The sequence below is a fragment of the Terrapene carolina genome, unplaced genomic scaffold, assembly GCF_002925995.2.
Source record: "Terrapene carolina triunguis isolate 2854851 unplaced genomic scaffold, T_m_triunguis-2.0 Scaffold604, whole genome shotgun sequence".
Classification (NCBI taxonomy): Eukaryota; Metazoa; Chordata; order Testudines; family Emydidae; genus Terrapene; species Terrapene triunguis.
The window spans coordinates 249,364-270,252 of NW_020664955.1; the positions used below are offsets into that span (position 1 = coordinate 249,364).

The 20,889-nt window shown below is 41.1% G+C and overlaps 1 protein-coding gene across 1 annotated transcript in view; it reads right to left on the reverse strand.

Moving 5' to 3' along the window:
- The window catches only part of ILRUN (inflammation and lipid regulator with UBA-like and NBR1-like domains), a 54,638-nt gene extending 40,172 nt beyond the window's left edge, over window positions 1-14,466 (reverse strand). The window contains exon 1 of the mRNA XM_024200215.3: window positions 14,251-14,466. Coding sequence (XP_024055983.1) covers window positions 14,251-14,408 — 158 coding nt within the window. The 5' untranslated portion in view covers window positions 14,409-14,466. The remainder of the gene's footprint in view (window positions 1-14,250) is intronic.
- Between the last annotated feature and the right edge of the window lie 6,423 nt (window positions 14,467-20,889).

A 20,889-nucleotide genomic window follows, 5' to 3' on the forward strand; every position in this document is an offset into this window, starting at 1 on the left:
TGACGCTTGGGGTGGCAAAAACACTGGAGCTGGCCCTGTGTACAACTGATTGTTCCTTCCTAAGTGGAGTACTTTGCATTTGTCCTTATTGAATTTCATCCTATTTACTTCAGACCATTTCTCCAGTTTGTCCAGATCATTTTGAATTTTAATCCTATCCACCAAAGCACTTGCAACCCCTCCCAGTTTGGTATCGTCCGCAAACCTTATAAACAGAATTGATCCCCGCTCATTATACCCTTCTAAGCAAGGCTGTGAACCACTGATAACTACTCTCTGGGAACGGTTTTCCAACCAGTTATACACTCACCTAATAAGCGCCATCTAGGTTGCATTTCCCTAGTTTGTTTATGAGAAGGTCATGTGAGACAGTATCAAAAGTAGATGAACTATTTCTCCCTCCTCAGTAATGGAACTCTATAACAAGTTACCTGGGGCTGTTCTGCTCCTTACCACTGACCTGCTGATATGCAACACCTGCTGTTTACTTTATTTGCCCCAGCTGCTGGAAAACTGGAGTGGTACTACTGAGACGATGGTCAAAATAGGAAAACACACAACTATCCTGCTGATTCTCAAAGAGCAGACTCCTCAATGGGATATCCTTGAGAGAGGGCCAAGGAATTGGAAAGAAAGCATTAGAAAATCCCAAGTGAGAGAAAGCTAACACTAAATGTTTTTAGCAGGCATGAGACGTGGTGGCTAAGTGGAAAGACAAAAGAAGTTTTATAACACTGGATGTGTTAATCCATCACCAACTGGCTCGTGATAGACATTCCCTAAACCCTATTTTGACATGAGTTACAGAAATTTTCACTCGACTCCTCTTTCAAAAAAATCTATAGGAATTTGTGATTTATGGGAATTTGGATGATCCACGAGACACACACACACACACACTGAGGGAAGCCGAAGTTTTTAGTTCAACTATTTCACGTTCCCTGATTAGCAGTCTCCCAAGAACTGTTATCAGAAATGCAAAATCTTTCAAGGTCTCTGCTGCAAATAGCTGGTTCCAAATACCAAACTGGGTTTTCCAGGAAGGGCAGAGAAATCTACACTGATTTTCTGCAGAATGAATGGCCCAGCTAATAGGCAATATATATGCTGTACCCTAAGCAGAGAGAGTGCAAGGGAGGGAAACAGACTCTAAGTAAGATTTTATGTAATTGTCACTGCTTTCCACACATGAAAAGTGAGAATCACTTTTCTTCAAGGTAGATAAAAAATGGATTTTTAACATCTAAATTACATACATTTTTCTTTTTAAAAATAAACCTATTTAAAATGACAACCCTATATTAAGACCTACACATACCATACTAAAATCATTTAAATCAATTTTAAAAAAATCAATATTAAGCAAACACGTTTGCTGCCAAAGTTGTAAATAAAGTCTAACCACTGATCTGGTGGAAGTCACTGGCTAAGCAGCTGAAACCAGAGTTTGTTAAAGCGCCAAACCAGCTTCTGACAGCAGTAGACTTTTGCAGATGAAGAGAAAGTATTTTCTTCATTTCAGTTCATTCAACTAGTTCAGCTCAATGAATATTTCATTCAAAGTTGAGAAACCGATTAGAAATTGAAGGAGGAAAGACTGGAAGAGTAAAGCAATCTACGAATAAGAACTGGGTGAGAGAGGATGTGATCTACTAGTTCTAAAATCACGAAGCATATGGTGACGAGAAACAACACTACGATTTTGTCAGGGAGGCCATGGAATCCGTGACTTCCAAAGACCTCCGTGACTTCAGCCCAGGCGACTGGGAGCTGAACGGTCCCGCCACCTCCCGCAGTGGCAGGGAGTTGAGAGGTACACCCACCTCCTGAGGCAGCGGGCCCTCAAGCTCAAAGCCACCATGGGCCGCAGGGGTACCCCAGCAGCTCCCCGGCTGCCACGGTGGGGCGGGGGAGGGACCCTGGAGGGGGCGCGGAGCTCCCAGCCACCCTGCAGATGCCCAGCCCCTTCCCATTTTCTAAGGGATATTTTTTGTAAAAGTCAGGGGCAGGTCGAGGGCTTCAGTGAATTTTTTTTTTTTTTTTTTTTTTAATTGCCGGTGACCTGTCCCTGACTTTTACTAAAAATATCCATGGCAAAATCTTAGCCTTAACCAGAAACAATCCATTCAATATATTAACTACAAGTACTAATGCCTTAGTTTAATAAATGTTTTTAAACCTGTCTTGATATACTCACTTTTTTCCTAAATATCAGCATATTGTGGTAGTTTTAAGTGAAAAACAATTTCAAAAAGATATTTTTGTCCATTTTTAACTGAATTCCAATTTCCATTCAAATGCAGTTTGATATAAGTGACAAGTTAAAAATTAAGCCAGTAAATACGAACTGAATCATCCACCACTTTCTAACAATAAAAAAAATGTAAAAGTCAAGAATGTGAATAAATGCATATTAAACTATATAATGGCTTAAATGTGTATACATATAATATATCCTGGTTAGCAAACAGTAATACCAACTTTAGTGTAAAGGCTATATTTAAGTTGCAAATTAACATGTTTTAATGGTTACCAACCAATGAGAATCAACCTTTTTAAGAAAATAACTGAAGTACAAATGAAAAACAAGAATAAAATTGATTATTTGAATCAAGGTTTTCTGCTTGCTGATTTAAATCATGATTAACATCAGTGATTTAAATCAATCCATGCGGCTTTCCTTTAGGAAGCCTGTCTAAAAGTACTAATGAACACATGCATAGTTTAACCATTACCTACCACTCCACCTGCACCAGGTTGAGCATTTTATCTTGCCAAACAACGGAAAGCAAGCTCAGTGACAGAATCAATACCGTGACATTATGAAAAAAGACACAAAAACCCACACAGCCATCTCCAGCAGCTGAACCATCCTAAGCAGGTGGTCAGAAGCTTTAAGTGTGGGGGAAAGTATTTTGAGAATGTCACAGTGGGAGTCCTTAGCTACTTGCGGCCATTAGAAATAGGCAACAGCATCAGAAGAGCAATACACTTCACAGTGTGACAAAGATATATCAAAGCCCACAAGTGTGCAAAAGATTCTAGTAACACCAGCAACCCCTCAGTTATGCCTCCCATCTATAAATGTCTGCATTAAAATAAAGGAGTATAAGCTACAGAAACAGAACAAGTTCAGGCATGTATTGGATCTCAGTGGACTAAAATGATAGTATCCTCAATTCCTTCCACTACAGTTGTCTGCCTCCACTTCCATTTCACACCTACCCAATTTTTGAGAGGTCCACAGCTCAACAAGTAAAATTATATGGTATGTCAATCACAGGCTGGAAGTTTATTTTTTTTAAATGGTAAATTATTAGGTTAACTCCCTGAGGTATGAGGGAGGAAAGAAAGTTTGATGGTTTGGGATCTTTTGTACTCTATAAGTAAAAATTGCTTAAGATGGCATTTTGAGTAATCTAACCTATGGTCTCATGATTTTTACTAATTTCAGGGTGTGTGGGTGTAGGGCAGAGGTGGGCAAACTACAGCCCGCGGGACCCTCCTGCCTGGTCCCCTGAGCACCTGGCCCAGGAGGCTAGCCCCCGGCCCCTCCTCCGCTGTCCCACAGCCTCAGCTCACTGCGCCGCCAGCGCAATGCTCTGGGCGGCGGGGCTGCGAGCTCCTGGGGCAGCACAGCTGCAGAGCCCGGCCTGATCCGGTGCTCTGTGCTGCACAGTGGCGTGGCTGGCTCCCACCGGGCAGCGTGGCTGCCTCTCCTGCTGTTCTGGACAGCACGGCTGTAGTGCAGCCAGCCACCAGTGCTCCAGGCAGCACGGTAAGGAGGTGTGGGAGGGTTGGATAGAGGGCAGAAGAGTTCGGGGTGGTGGTGGTCAGGGGGCGGGGCGGTCAGAGGGCAGGGAACAGGGGGGTTGAACGGGGGTAGGGGTCCCGGGGGGGGGGGCAGTCAGGAAGGCAGGGGGTTGGATGGGGTGGCGGGGGGCAGTCAGGGGCAGGGGTTCCGGGGGCGGTCAGGGGACAGGGAGAAGGGATGGTTGGATTGGGCAGGGGTCCCGGGAGGTGAGGCGGCGGGGGGGCAGTGAGAGGACAGGGAACGGGGGGGGGGGTTTGGGCAAGGGGCTTCAGGGGGGCCAGCAGGGAACGGAGGGGGTTGGATGGGGCAGAAGTCCCGGGGGGGCTGTCAGGGGGCGAGAAGCAGGGGGGATCGGATAGGGGGCAGGGTCCAGGCCACGCCTGGTTGTTTGGGGAGGCACAGCCTCCCCTAACAGGCCCTCCATACAATTTCAGAAACCTGATGCGGCCCTCAGGCCAAAAAGTTTGCCTGCCCCTGATGTAGGGTTATGTGGAACCATTGATACAGAGATATAATAAACTAGAAAACGGGCTATGCAGTAAATATCAAACAGTCTAACTCAAAATAAAGGACTCAATAGTTGAAATATTTTCTATTTCACATATTGACAATAGAACTGACATTATACTTACACACTGACATCCTGTTATCTATAGCTGAAAACTGCTGTGGCGTTTTGGTGATAGCACTTCAAGAGCTATCAGGCCGATTACAGGCAGAAAAGCGACTGTGTAGAAATAACTGTAGCTTATCAACAGCTTCCAAATAACTGTATTGAGGTTAAGTCACACAACAAGAGTTTTCTGACAGCATTTGCAAGCTCAGCCAGCACTCTGGAAAAACTAAATACTAGTCTTGTGGCTTCATGAACCAATCGACAATAAACGTTCTTAAATAAGAATGTGTTCAGCAGCTTATCGACCTGGCCAGAGTCAAGAGAAAATACAGTTCACTCAAACAGGTACCATATATTGATTCAGACAGTAATAAGAATATGGCTTTGGTCACTATATTACCCAGAGGAAACTGAAGACACAGGGAGCAGAGGTGGTGTACAGTAAGAAGATGCTTGTTTTTATCCTATCACTTCTTTAATAAAACTCTGAAGAACGGCTGACTTGTGGGAAATTTTTCAGAGGGTGGAGAGAAAGGGAAGCATTTGGAAAATTATTCTGCCTCATATTTCTTGCCTCTTGCTCTTTATTGCAAACAATACTAGCATGGAAATTAGGTCTGAGCATCCTGAAAGACAAGAAGGGAGAAGAGTCAGTAAAAGGTGCTACACAAGGACAATAACTAGGAGTGATAGGATGAAATTATCAGAAATTTACATTGACTATTGAGGAAAATTTCCTGACAGAAGCATTAGGTTGTGGAATATTTCAACAGTTGGTGGGAGTCCCACTGACAGAGAGAGTCTGGACAAAGCATTGACAGCAGGGGTCTTCAAACTTTTTCACAGCTTGAAAAATCAACTACCACAACTGCCCACATGAACATGACGTAAGGTAATTGAGTGATGTGAGTGAGATAATATTTTTTATTGAACCAATTTCTGTCAATCACAAGCTGGAAGTTTATTTTTTTTAAATGGTAAATTATCAGAGGATCAATATGGCTACAACATCATTTCATGCAACAATTAGGCAAGTGTATATTTGTAATTGCCTTGATTTCAATTTGCATTTATCTTTTTGGAAAAGGGGAAATCACAGTCAACTTCATTTCATCCCCTCCTTCCACCTGATCTCTCTCAGGTGGGACAGGAGAGCCAACAGATTGTAATGAGCTAGCTCTCCACAGACCTGCTAGCATGTACACCTCTACCCCGACTCGATATAACACGAATTTGAATATAATGCGGTAAAGCAGTGCTCGGGGGGGGCGGGACTGCGCACTCCAGCGGACCAAAGCAAGTTTGATATAACGCTGTTTCACCTATAACGCGGTAAGATTTTTTGGCTCCCGAGGACAGCGTTATATCGAGATAGAGGTGTATTCCAAACCAGTTTTGAAACCTCTGCATTAGACTATTTACTCCAGTGAACAATCTTGATTGGTTCAACAGCCAGTGGGGAGAACAGTAGGAATGGACTAGATGACCCAATAGGTCTTTTCAATCTCTAACTTCTAGTGTCCTATGAGAAGAACTCATCTGCTCCCAATGCTTATTTCTTATGTGATGTCATTCTCTGACAGAAGACTGACTCTTGTATAGACGATCATGATCATCATACACCAAAGTCTCTCACCTCAGATGGTGCAGGAAGCATCTGAAACCAAGTACTTGGATCATGTTTCATGCAAATAACCTGATTAAAAAACTAGACAAGAGATATAACATGATACCTTAAGAAGTGTCTGCAAGTCATTTTTCCATAAGCGTTTAGAACACTTACTAATTAAATATCTTACACAATAGATACAAGCTCTCAAAGTAGATTGAATCACATCTTGCACACTTGCATCTGAAGATTATTGTATCATTTTTAAAGGCTACCACAGTAAATGATAAAGGAAATTTAACAAACTCGTTTGACAAAATAATAGTGAGAGCGGATGAGTGATTTCAGTTGCTATCAAAAACAAGAACACAAGACTTAAACTGAAAATTCAGGTATTTATATAGCACCAGTCATAAGAGGCCATGATCTTCCACTAAACCAAAGCTGTGTCGAGCCGACTGCAGTCAATAAAACTGTAGGCTTGACAAAGTATCTGAGCACAAAGACTGCTATAATGCAGAGACACAAACAGAGGTAAGGCTACACATTCAATCTGACCTTTCACATTTTCTGACAGTTTTGTATATGGAATTTCCTTGTTTTTTCTCTTAGGGGAGAACATTTTCCCTCCAAGTGTATTCCTTCCACTTACACACACATTCAAGTAACAGGATATAACGCTCCATCACTGAAGCAAAAAAACAGCTATACACCACTGATGCATCCTAACCAATTTCCTAGAGTGGGCACTTCCTCTCAGAGTGCCACTTTTGTCAAGCATGCATCTGTCCTAGGAATGCAGCCTAAGGACCTATGTTAAGAGGCAGCATTTGGACTCCCATCTTAATATATACTGAAAAGTAGTTTTAGTGTCTAAGATAACAGCCGCAGTGGGATAAAACTAGATTCTCACTCTGAATGTGCACAAACTATGGGGTGTGATGCTGTATGTGAAGACAGAGCACTTGGGCTGTGCCTGCCAATGACATCTAACCAGTTTGCAAGGGAGAGTACCTTTGATATTCTGAACACAAGGGCATAGCAACATATTTACAGCCCACAGTAAGGGGTGACTGAGTTGGTTTGAAGGTTCATCTGCTTTTCTTCCAGAAGGTTCCAGATGGTTGTACTAGGCAATTGCTTATCTGTGTTGAGGTCTCTCTTGTATAGGATATTGTGGGCTTCTACCATGCTACTCTCCTTTGCAATAACACACAAGTCAGCTACAAGAGTTAGTGAGTTGGAAAGTACAGCAACTTCTTTAGTAGATTCATCGCACTTACCTCTCTCTTTTTCACTCTCTCTCACTTGACTAGGCTGGAGCAGCTAGGAGCAACTGATCCCAATGCCCGGATAGGTGCTAGCTGACTATGGTGCAATGTACATTAGGGAAACAACCTCAAATAGTGGACACATCCCTTTCACTGACAGAATGTCGGCCTTTTATTGCTCAGGTTCACAACATGGGAGCCTTGTTAGATCCCAAGCTGCCCTGGAATGCCCAGGTATTATTAATAAGAACTTATAGTAGGAGCAGTAATCAGGACTGTGGTGTCATCTGCACCTGGCAAAAAAGAACATGACTTTTTCTTTCCACTACAGACCTTGCTACAATCAACTATAGCTTTGTCACAGTGAGCAGATATTACCACAATGTGCTGCATATGAGGCTACACCTTACAGACATTTGAAGGCTTAAGCTGGCGCATAAAGCCGCTGACCTTCACTCAGGGAGCCCATCTCATTGGTGCTCAGAGGTCCGCACTGTCTTTCAGTCAGCTTCCAGGTGGAATTTAAGTTGTTGATTTTTCACCCATAAAGCTCTGAACAGTACGGGTCTAGATGATTAATCATTGCCGCTCTCTCTGAACATACCATGGTAGATGTAATTTTTGGAAGTGCTTGAGATGACAAACCGGGGGGGGCGGGGAGGGGGTCTAACAGAGGAATGCTAGCAGAGCATTCTCTGTGAAAGAGTCTTCTCCTCAGCCCAGATTAGTAAACTTTCAGGACACAATGCAAGGCACATTGTCTGTGTATTTTCTGAGAAGGGCTGAGGGATTTGGAAGTGCTTGGTGGGAATCTTATTTCCTATAAATGGGCTTTATTTCACATGGGCACGCTATGTGCAACTTACCTGCTGAGTGGGGGCAAATTATGTTACATTCTTTTATTGTGTTGTTGGAGACGCTAACTGTGTAAGGTAATACCTTTACTGGACCAATTTCTAACTTTATTTTGTGGTGGTATTTCTTCTATTGTGACCTGGCTAAGTGACTTTGTTTTTGCATTTTAACTTTACAAAGCATGTTTCTCTTTGTGTTTTTAATTCTGCAGAGTGGACTTAGGGAAGAGATACCAATATTAGCATTTATAAAGGTACTTTTCATCCAAAGATCTCAAACTGCTTTATCAAGCTGGGTATCACTATCCTTACTTTACAGAGGACAAAACAGACATGCAGTCGCTTGCCCAAGCTCATACAGCAAATGAATGGCAAAGCTAAAGCTAGCATCTGGGTATCCTGACTCCCAGTCCAGAGCCCTATCTGCACTTCCTCCCTGGATAGGTGGTGGATTAAATGGACAAAAAAAAATTGCTAGGACTGTTTGGAAGAGCACCCTTGTGAGTTAAAAATCATCACCTACACATGCTCATTAGACAATTTCAAAATGCTGACTTTTTACAACCAATATTTTTCCACCAAACAATGGCTCTGCCACAGATTTACCCTCCCTGCACCTTAATTCCCCACTTGTAAAACAAGATTATTTATCACACATTAAAGGGGAGAGGTTTGAGTAGCAAAAATATATTACAAATCTTTGGAGAGGAGATACTATAAACAAAAGCAAAGTTATTCAAAACTACTTTGTGCCTGCCAAATTTGAACATCACAATGTTGACCCTCAAATACCCTCAAAACAGATTTTTTTTTAAGTATTTCTGTTCATATACACATTTCAATTCCTCCAAAGCAGATTTTATTCTACCTTTAAAAAAATCAATCTCAGGAAAAAGACATACATAGAAAGTCTCAACACTAAGAAGATTTTTCTTACAGAAAGCTAAGAACAAAACAAATTAAGGTTTACTACAATAACACTGGTATTTATAACGGACACCGTCTGGCAACCAGTTTTCACAACTGCCAAACCTAAATTAATTGCTACATTTATTAGGCTAATATAAAAAATACTTCAACGGAAGTAAAAAGTAAATATGTCAATAAATACTGCAGGTGTAAGTTATTATTTTATTTAAATACTAAATTAAAGGGACTCACTGTGAAATCCCAACATCTAGTTGTATTAAGGCAGGTATTTAAAATTAAAGAACACCATCTATTTGAAATCTAGTCCATTTTAAAAGTAAATTAAGAGTAGTTTCAGGTCCTACACCTGCCACTTGAATCCCTCCCCTAGCCAATTTTTGTGGTTTTACAAATCACATTTTTCGATTTAAACAAGTATTTCTCTCTCCCCTGTTGCAATCTGATATCCACATAAACAAAAGGGGAAACTAACTACACAAGGGGAAGAGTGAAACTGACTCCACACAAAGAGATAAAGAAAAAAAATGCCATTTTCCTCTAGTCTCTTACTTTTAGAGTAACCTGAATTACCTGTAACAAAAGTGAAACCTTCTGATAGACTGATGATTTTTAAAAAAATTCAGCAGTGCTCATGAATAACTGCACTTCACCCAAAAATTATTTTACTGTATGAACTTTATTCTGCAAGAATTTTCCTGTGGCTAAATAACATGGCTTTACCTGTCCTAAGCACTGACTAATAATTGTCCTAATGCAAGAATAGCAATAAAAGTTCCAATGTATGCACAATACACAGAAGGGATTTTCATACAAATTTCTAATGTAGATACAATAAGACATTACTAGGGATTTTGAGGGAAGGATGGGAACAAGCTCAGACATGTTACTAGTCATACCATATAACAGCCCTCAAAGTTCCTCTGGACACCTGAAACTTAACTTTACCACAAAAATCATTTGACCAGAACACTTTTCCCAGTGCTTAAACCCAAGATGCCAGATGCTTTTCAGTGTAAGTTAGCCAGTTTTCTGGATTACGTAACATCTGGAGGGGGGATGGGAACACGCAGCGTGATAGTTAAATAGGCTATTTAATGAAGGGCAGATTTTATCCCAGATGTGTTGGCCATAAAATGCACACTGACTACACTACCCGTGTAATCTCCAACATTAAGTGATAATTTAGTGCCAAAGTGACATTGATAGAACTCAACTTTCAGTACCAGGCAAGAGTATCAAGTCTGACAAGAAGCTAACCCCATCATACACCTTTTTCCCCCTCAATCACAAAAAACTCCTCACCAAAACCCATGTTGTGGTGGTGTCGTTTTCAGAGAACACACAGCCAGCACCTAAAATAAAGCCCAAAAAAAGGGAGCAACTTGGATTTTGTGGTCCAAGGGGCAATACTGAGAAACTGGAACAATCCAAAAAGAACCGAATGGCTTATAAACAGAGGCAAAGCTCTAAGGAAGTGATTTAGAAAAATGGAAAGAAAGTAGATAAAGTTCAATTAAATATTGAATTCATAGCTTTTGATCATTAAGGAAAAAAAACCTTGGAAAACTGTGCAATCTCAAGATGTACTCTATCTGCAGTGTTTTCACTATATTCCTAATAAGGCAGGAGGCTGTTTCTTAAAGCAGTGATTCTCAACCAGGGGTACACATATCCCTGGGAGTACTCAGAGATCTTCCAGGGGGGTACATGAACACATCTAGATATTTGTCTAGTTTTACAACAGTAGCGCAGTCAGTACAAACTAAAATTTCAGACAATTATTTGCTTATATGGCTCTGTATACTATACACTGAAATGTAAGTACAATATTTATATTCCAATTGATTTATTTTATATTATATTGATATGGTAAGAATGAGAAAGTAAGCAATTTTTCAGTAATAGTGTGCTGTGACACTTGTATTTTTATGTCTGATTTTGTACGTTTTTAAGTGACGTGAAACTTGGGGTAACAAAACAAATCAGACTCTTGAAAGGGATACAGTATTCTGGAAAGGTTGAGACCCACTGTCTTAAAGTACCCTTAATTTAAAGTTTGCAACAAGCTACAATGTGCCCTCTCTGCTGCTTGGTATATTGAACTGGAAAAATCAGAAGTTTAAAGGTTACTTAAAGTAATTCACTGTTTGTCCAGATTTTTCTGACAACTGCCAAAATATTTTCAAAATATCTTCCCACCCCCGGCTTGCAAATTTATAATAAATTCATTTATCAGCATGTCCAATAAGTTTACAAATTAAATACCATTGGAAGTGCCCTCCAAAAACACTTCACAGCTCTGATTTGTTACAGCATGGGACTTTATCAACATGCAGGCAAGCAACTTCAGGTTTGGTCATGGCGTAACAGATATCCTTAAAGAGCGGCTTTCACTACTGTTGTGAAGGAAACAGTTTTCACTACAATATAGTTAGTTGCTTTTTAAATTTGTGCATGTGTACACGAAGAGGGGAGGTGAAGTCCTTGGTCTTCCACATGAGTGCACTGCCATTGACCCTGCTGTGCACTTCCCCTACAACCTGCTGTAGATGTACATTAATCATAAGCTGGGAAGAATGGGGAATTGAAGAACCATCTCTAAGGCTGAGGTGAGTTTTTTGTCTTCCTAAGAGAAGAACAAGCAACTTGGTAGTGAAACCAACAAACTGTTTTCAAGATAGATTGAACACACTCTTCCCACCCACCACCCAAACCTAGAGGGCCACTGTCTTACGTTCCCTTGGGACTGCTTGTATGTATTATACAGCTATAATTTCCTCGTTGCCTCAACATGCCAAAGAGCAAGGTTTTCCTTTAAAGAAAGCTGGTTCAAATTATGGCCTAGGTCACAAGCAAAAAGGGGTTTGGCCGTTCCACGCTAGTACCCCAGATACCTACAGTAGGCTGTATTTGCCCATTATAGGTTCATGACCAACAGTCAGGGTGCTGCAGATTTGGACTGAGGTGCACTGGCAGAGCTGTGGGGTGTCCTGGGTCTGGCATAGCAAACGATGCTGCAGATCAGGATTGTAGCACACTGGTAAGGTTACACGAGGGAAGTTTCCATAGCACCTGTCAGCACACTTGGTTCAAGGCAATGCTGTTAAAATCCCTCACTTTCATAGCCACTACATTCACTTAAAGGGGGATACACGAGAAACTGGAGCCATATTCCATGGATCGGTTGTACTACGTTCAAATTAATTAACATTTTCCTCCTTACATTTTCCAATCGATAAGACCCCATCAGCATCAGTTCCAATCCCTTTTTACTAAATTCACATACTACAAACAACATTAAGGATGTGAATTTAGGCACACAAATTAGAAAATGTCAGCCTAAATATTGACCAAATTTCAAATTTCTTTCAGTACTCCCAAAACCATTTGACTACATGCAGAATGTGTTACTTATGTTATTTATGTTTACGTAACTTCTTTCATACAAAGATGAAACAGTCTGAGCTGAGTACAAGCCAGCATCCAAAAAAACATTTATAACTCAAACTCATGGCAAAAATGCTTGACTAATTTTGATGAAAATTCATTAATAAAAACAGGTGCCCGAACTGCTGACACCAGGTTTCACCCAAGAGTTAGTTTTATGACTGATTTATTCATGCCTGAAAACAGGATTTTATAAAGGAAGCAGTGACACAAAGTATTAAGTGGCCAAGTAATATTTCTGAAGACAAACGTGTCTTCCTAACAAAAAAATCAAAATTATTACAGAAGCACAAAAAAATCCCTTTATGTCATCCATGATAATTTCTGAGTTCACACTGTTGGCCTATGAAGTTATTCTTCCAAGAGAATTGCAATGTACAGGGAAAAGCCAATATTACTCTGAAACAATTTGTATTTATTTGCAGACAGTTTGTATTTATGTTACTGTCCCAAAAAATATGCATAGGAAATATTTTGTCATGAACACACTTGTCCTGAAGAAACTCACCACTTCTTCGCATGACACCTTCCCTGGATTCAGGAGACTAGCTTAAGATGGATCCAGCATTTGCTGATCATTCACCCTTTCTTCACTTCCCAAAAAGGCAGTCTCCAGTGTCATGTGAAACAGGGCTCTAGACAAATGCGTGGCTACATATTACACTGTTTTCATGTTTATCCTTTCAACGATTCCAAAAAAAGTTTGCTCACTTTGTAAGAGGGACTTTTTTTTCAAGCTGCCACCTGGATCTGTAAGTCAAACTTGATCTTTCTGCCACTGATGTTTTAACTGTGACAAGAAGTCTAACAACTGAAATTCAGCCAATGACTTGGTTGTGATGGTTCAGACAGGACTCCAGCTCACTTTCCCATAGCCTTGTGAGCTCTACAAGGCACATAGGAGTAATTTCTCTTACCGAAGTCAGTAAACGTGCTGGAAAAGATGCAGGGGAAACAAGAGGGTGCCACATTTTTTATTATAATTGCCTACCCTAGGAAAGCCTGCAGGACTGTGGGAGATGATGTCAGCAGGACAGGGTGCTAATGCCTCATTGGTCCTTCCAGCAGTGTAGATACAAGTACTTGCGCTGTATCCAAGTGGAAGGGGGAAACCGAGCTCCCCATGCCCTATCCCACCCAACTGTAGACAGGCTCCCCAGAGAGAAGAGGGACCCACATACACCAAATATTGTGTATCCTCAACAGACAGGAGAAACAACCTGGGGGGGAGGGGGCGACACCAGAGGACCACTCCCCCTGCAGACTGCCTGGTGGTGCGAAACTCTTTCCTCCTGATTTCAAGGAAACTAAAAGCCATCCCCAAGTTAAAAGTTTCTGTGTCTCTCTCTGTGTTTACTGGCTGGGAAAAGGCTGCCCAGGTGCTTCTCCCACACTGGGACTTGTCTTCCAGGCTTATCATGGCCAGGAAAAAGGTGCAGACAGAGTACACAACCATAGCTGGCCTACCCTCTCCTTTCCCTCCCCACAGGGCCCAGCTTACCCCCTCCCCGTCCCCAGCCTGCCCTCCCCACAGGGCCCAGCTTACCCCCTCCCCCGACCTACCCTCCCCACAGTGCCCGTCTTACCTCCCGTCTCCCGCGCAGCCGTCAGTCCCCCCAGCCCGCCCTCCCCTTCCCCCAGGGCTCGGCTGCCATCCCCCCGGCCCTGCCCGCCGCCGGTCCCGCTCCCGGCCAGGCCCGGTCCCTTACCAGTTGGTCATGTCCAGGAAGAAGGCGCAGCCGGCCGGGCTCAGCTGGAAGCCCAGCAGCCGCTGGAACTCGCCGATCAGCACGTCCTTGTCGGTGGTGCCCAGGCAGCTGAACTTCTGCATCAGCTCGGCGTCCAGGTCCACGTCCATCCCCTCCATGGCGCCGGGGCCGCCGCTCTAGCCCGCTCCGCTAGGCCCCGGGCCTCCCCTGCTCCGCTCCGCCGCCCGTCTCCTCAGCGCTGCATGGGGGGGAGGGGACGAGGGGAGCGAGTCCCGAGACACTGCGCACGCTCCGTCCCGCCCACACGCGGGGCACGCCACCTGTAACGTCATCGCGTTGCGTGACCGCACAGACGTGGTGACGTCACCTAAAGGAAAAATACAAACAGAGCCCCACCCGGGAACCCTCTCCACGGCGGCAGAAGGAGATCCGCAAGGGCACGTTATTTACGTATGCAAAATAATTATGTCATATGCCTATAATTAATTTGCATATGTTTATGTTGCAGATTAATAATTCTCCTATGGAAATCAGCTTTCACATATGCAAATTATTCACAGGATTAAAATAGGCATGTGATCAATAAATGATTCTCCTTTACATATGTACATGCAACAGATGAACATGGCATAGAGAAATATTTTCACATTTACATAGGGAAATTAAGCACGTTTATTCGAATAATAAGATCACAGCCAATGAATTAATATGGTTTACATAGGCAAATGACACCCGATCAAGCACAGAGGCATACAGATATAATACCTACTTCATTTACATATGCAAATTAATTATATTGCTAAACACAGACGAAATTTCATTTGTTTATGTATGTAAATCAGTCACATGGCTGTTCAACTGTACAGGGGTATATGCTTCTCATATGTTAACATGCAAATCAATCTAATGATGGTGAAAGAAAATCACATAATATAATAGTGTCACCTCCATGTAATATACATTGTAGATGCAGGTTAATCACAAATTTGTTTAAAAATAGAGGCATATATAACTGATCTGTATTTATGAATATGGAAAATACTCTAATAAATAAAGTATAATAATAATAAGAATAATAGCGTAACAATCCCACAGGGTAGGTCAGTATTATTATCCACATTTTCTAGATAGTGAAAAATGTTAATAGCCTGATTTTAGAAGTGGTAGGTAACCATCTCATGAGATCTGTGCCTGCTTAGCCCCTTCCACAATCAGGCCCTAAATGATCCACTAAATCACACAAAAACCAGAAAGTGAAAATGACGAAACAGACTAATTTAGTTTCACAGTCCAAATTGAGTAAATGGGAAACTGTCAACTTGACTATTTTGAAACTATCTAATGATAGGTTAGAGTGCCCTTTTAAGCAGTATAACTTGGATATTTAAAAAAAAATCCTGTAAAAATTGTAAGGACTTTTCTGTTCCTCTGTTGATGTTTTTTAAGCATCTGTTCAGCAAGGAATCAATTTCATAAGGCTTCAGTCCTAAAAGATGATATATTCAAGCAGGCCCCTGAGTTTGCTGGAAGCCCCACTGAAATCAAAGGCTACAATCCTGTAAGCACTTTAATATGCATAAGTTATTCACATGCTGAAATGTTTGCAGAATTGGGGCATAAATGATACTTTACAAGAAATAGTGATTATGTGGGATAGTAGTGAGTCGCTCAGGGATTACTTTAAGAAGTTAGTAAAAAAAAAGTTTCCCTTGTTTTTTTCAGCTTGCCCTGTATTCATTCCCTCTGAAGCACCTGGCATTGGCCACTGTCAGAAGACAGGATACTGGGCTAGATGGTGGACCACTGATATGACCCAATATGGCTGTTCTTATGTTCTTAACTTACTACACACCAAGTGCTGTCAGGTGTACTAAGGGCTTGATCCAACATTCATTTATATAAATTAAAAACTCTCATTGTCTTAAATGAACATTGCATCTGACTCTAAGCAAGCAAACTGAAAAAATCAAAAACAAGGGAAACTATTTTTTGTACTAACTTCTTACAGTAATCCCTGGGCAACTCATTACTATCCCACAAAGCACGGAGAAAATGTCCCAAAAGATATTGCACCAGAAAGCACTGCAGGTCACACTAGGATACCTACCTAAGGTGCACCGCACTTTACATTGACACAAGCACTCCTCGTGAGTATGCACAGTACTGATGCAAGTAGCCAAGCATGCACGCGTCTGACCAATACACAAATTTCAGCCATGTACACCGATGTAACTTGTGTTGACTGAACTTTGCTGTGTAAACATGGCCACAGTAATCATGTTACTTGAAACTACATTAGGTACACCATTTTTGGACAGAAATATAATTTTTAATTTACATTGTCTCTTGAAGTATTTGTTTATCTGTCATTAATATTTAACTATTTGTTTACCTAAGGATCTAAGGTAATCTGTCAAACCATTGGAGTCTGTCTTTAAATTATCATTTTACCATGGAGTACTCCTAGGCTTTGAGTACTTGTCCTCCTTCATAATCCTAAACCACCACTTCTCTCTCCCACACATACACAGGCATGTTTTTAAACAAAGCAGAACATAACTCGCCTCTTTTGAGATGGCATTACTTGTTTCCTTTGACAGAAAGAAACCTGAAACAAATGTCAGACCATACCCAGTCATCAGCAGTGAGAGTATAAAGAAACCTAATAGGTTGTTGTTTTTCTGCATATTAAAGGCAATAGTGGTATTAGTTCTAAGGATCACTGAGAGGAAGTTTCCTGTTGCAATATTTATATAGTAAACATTACAACACAAGTTCATGAGAAAATCAGCGCAAATGAAAAGCAAAACAAACTACAAAGTACAAGCAATATGGGGAGAGAAGTGACTTTCCACAAACACCAAATTTAGGATATTTCATTCTGAGAATCCAGAGGATTCTCTTTGTGGTTTGTGGCTGGGAAAAACTGCTGTTTCTTGCTGATGTATTAGAAAAGGTGACTATCCGAGAACATAGGACCTGACTTTATTGCTACAAAATTTAGCAATTAAAAAGTAACCTTTGTTGAAAAATACCATAGGAGAAATAAACAAGCATATCCAACCCTCAGGTTAAACACATCATAGGAAGATACTTTAATGCATGTTATAAATAGACTAATCATATAATTAGTAGTCGTGTCAATAAATGAATCAGTGATGCCCAACCTAGCAATCTTGGCATTTCCACTGGGTTTGTTTTCCTTTGCTATATCGTTAGCTCTTAATATTATTCTACATGCTACTGTCACACCATCCAAGATACCCTATGCTATTATGTCTTTTGGATGAGTCAAAATTGACATCCTGATTGCTCGCAGTCATTCATTATTAATTATTATTATCCTTCAGTATTACATCATGGGAATTTTTTTAAACGAATGTCCTTAACAACATACAAGATCTTTATGCATAACAAAAGGAAAACTACTGTTTAAAATGTATCTCCATGAGTCACCAATAAATCCTGACAATGAACGACTCTGTGGGTTTAGATACTTAGGAGTTTTGTTAAACCCTCTGCAGAATTCCTGGATTTTGGGTACTTAAATGCACTCATTCTCCTTTGACTTTCCTTGAAATGCTTGCAGTGCCTAAGAGTGCTGTCTTCTGGAGCTCACTGTTCATGATGTCTTGTGCTCCTAAAGTGTTTTTGAGCTGCTCATTCATACCCTTAAGGATCATCCACTCCAAGTTCTCCAGTAATCACTTTTGTTCTAGTTTTCCATAATCTTTTCACTTTGGGCCAGAGTTCTTCATACTTGTTATCTTGTCTTCTTGTTTCTTTTTTATGTTTCTGTCTGCTGGTATGACAGTATCAATGAACACATGTGACTCAAGAACTCTTTAATGCTTACTGGCAAGGAGTTTACAGCAATGTCCTGATCCTGGTCCATACATTCTGGTTCACCAAAGAATGTCACGTGAGGTCTCAAATGAAAGAGGGTCACATGGTCATTAATATTGTTGTGAAAGCTATGCACAGATGCTATGTAAGGAGTTATGTATATGTAATGAAAATATGTTCTTAGAGTTTGTGTCAAGGTCTGAGTCACCAGCAGAGGAGACAAAGCAGGTTTTCTGTCACACAAGAGATGTTTATTCACCTGTCTCTCCGTGGGGACATAAATTGACCCGCTACAACAATGGCTACACATTTACATAAAAAGTCAACAAAGAGATGTGAAGTTAACAGGAAAGGAGCACACAGAAAAAATAAGCCCCAGGTGATTATCTTATCTCTGAGTAGAAACAATGAACTTTAGGAGTACAAGTAGAAGGCAAAGACAACACCCCCTTATCCTGTAATGAGGAGGTAAACAGACAGTGTATTTACATTTCTGAAAGTGGGATCTCAGCCAGCCATAGTTGAAACACTGTAGTGTAGAGGCCTTTGGGGATAAACTTCTTTAGACACGAGGTTAACTTGATAGCTAAGTTTAGTCTGTGATTTTGTTTCCAGTATTCTTACTCACTATCACATTAATTTTGAATTTTTGATGATAAACTTATTCTTGTTTCCGCTATAAATATATCTAGGTGCTGTTTCTGAGCTGATTCATACAAGGCTGTATGTATACTGTTCCTTTTGGGATTTTTGGTATTTCTGTGAGCATACAGTGGATAAGGGGCAGAACAGAAAAGTGAATTCTTCAAAAGCACTCAGGAACTGGGGTGCATGGTTTGTTAGCCTGCAAGGTGAAGTAAGGGCTGGCATAGCCCAGAGGAGAGTATTTGAGTGGCTAACAGGCTGGTTGTATCAGGGAGCTGACACCCAATTAATCACAAGCAGGACTCCCTCATGCTGGAGGAAGCGGGGTAACAAGGTGACTCAGAGTCCTGGGTATCCCGAGAACCATCACAACATAGTCTTGTTTTGTCTTCTTTCCTACAGCAACTATGTCTGATCTGTTTGCCTACCCCAGTTGGTCTGGGACAATTATGGCTGCTGTGTATCCCGTATCATTGCTTCTACCAATATATTTGCATGTGGATCTACACCACTAATCTCCCTTTTCAGGCTTTCAATCTGCATCAGTATAAATTCTCCTCTTTGGAATAAAGCTCTTAGTTATCCGGCAAGTCTATGCTCGGTAATTTTTTTCTCAGTGTTGTTGTTATTTCCCTCCTTCCAGTGTTGAAGCATTCATTTCCTCCAGCCTCTCCAGGTTTTGCCAAAATCCAATACTGGATCACTTGTGGATTTCCACCGCGAGTCCATTTCACTCTTTTATTAACAATGATCTCTGGTTTTCTTGGGTTGTTTGGACAGTTACATGATATCATCCAGGGGTTGTCCGCCCCCACACAACACACCCTCACGGGTGAGGAGCCTCCAGTCCAGCTAAGCTCTTCTGAGGCCCCATTTACTACCCCCCTTACACCGTTCATAATAATTATCAATTTGCCTGTATTCTTCATATTTGGTTGGGTTGGCAGGTTATACCCTGCTGGGTGCCAAACCAGTATTTCTAAGCCTTGGGGGTTTATTATTAATGACTATTATTATTACTATTATTGCATAAGTGGTAACCTTACTGTCCTGCCAAATCCCTACTTAGGTAGCTACATTCTGCCTCCCTACAATTCTCTCTTGGGTTTCAAGATAACATGTTGCTGTTAACTTTGGGTCCTTAGATCTCTTGTGGTGTTGCCATACACTGTTAAACCCAATTATGACTGCATTTCAGTGGTGGATGAATTGATCCCTGTATGTTGCTTGACTGCTAGCTTTTTACACATCAGTCTGTGACTAGGAAGTGAACTGAGACCCACCAACTCATTGTACATAGAAAGTCAAGCAGCTGTCAGATGATGAAGATGGTCAACCTGAGCTGTATTTAAACTAATGATCTAGTGTATGATTCTGCAATATGATCAGTGCCGGCAAACCATTGCATACGACATTGACTTCAGTGGGCACCATGTGGGCACAAGGGTCCATCTGCATAAATCTGATTGCAGGATCAAGGCTGTAGAGATGAATGGCTATGTAGCCTGTGAACAAGTACGGTGTCATCCAGTCTCATACATTCTGTCATATTTTAAAGCGTAGGGATGTAAATCACTTAACTATATAATAAAGAAATGAAGGGGGCATCTCTCCTACCTTATCTATCTTTATGTGTATGTGCACAAGACAGCAGAGCTGATGTTGTGAAGAACAGGAATGATCTACTAAAATAACATGTGCTCTTGTAATGTGTGATATAACTCCCATTTGGGCTGAATAATTTCCACAAGTTAAGGACAAAAATGGAGAATACTGCCAGGATATTGATGCACAACCTAAGTGTTGCTGTGAGCATTGTTGTGAATTAACGAACAGATCCCACCAAGATGTAAATTACAAGTTAATCCAAAAAAGAATCTATCAGAAAACAGGCCAATGACATTAGAAGATGTGATGCTTGTGGTCAAACAGTTAAAAATGATAAAACACCTATTTTTGAGAACATTTCATCAGACTGCTAAAGAATGGCAGCTCGGATTTAGTTCACTAGCTTTATAGAGTTGTCTTAAAATTTGGGAAAGCAGTCACATTCCAAAAGATTGGAAAAGGGGATGAAGCATCCCATATTTAAATAAAGAAGAGTGATCATCTTGCTCAAACTATAAAGGCATAATGCTGCTTGTCAGT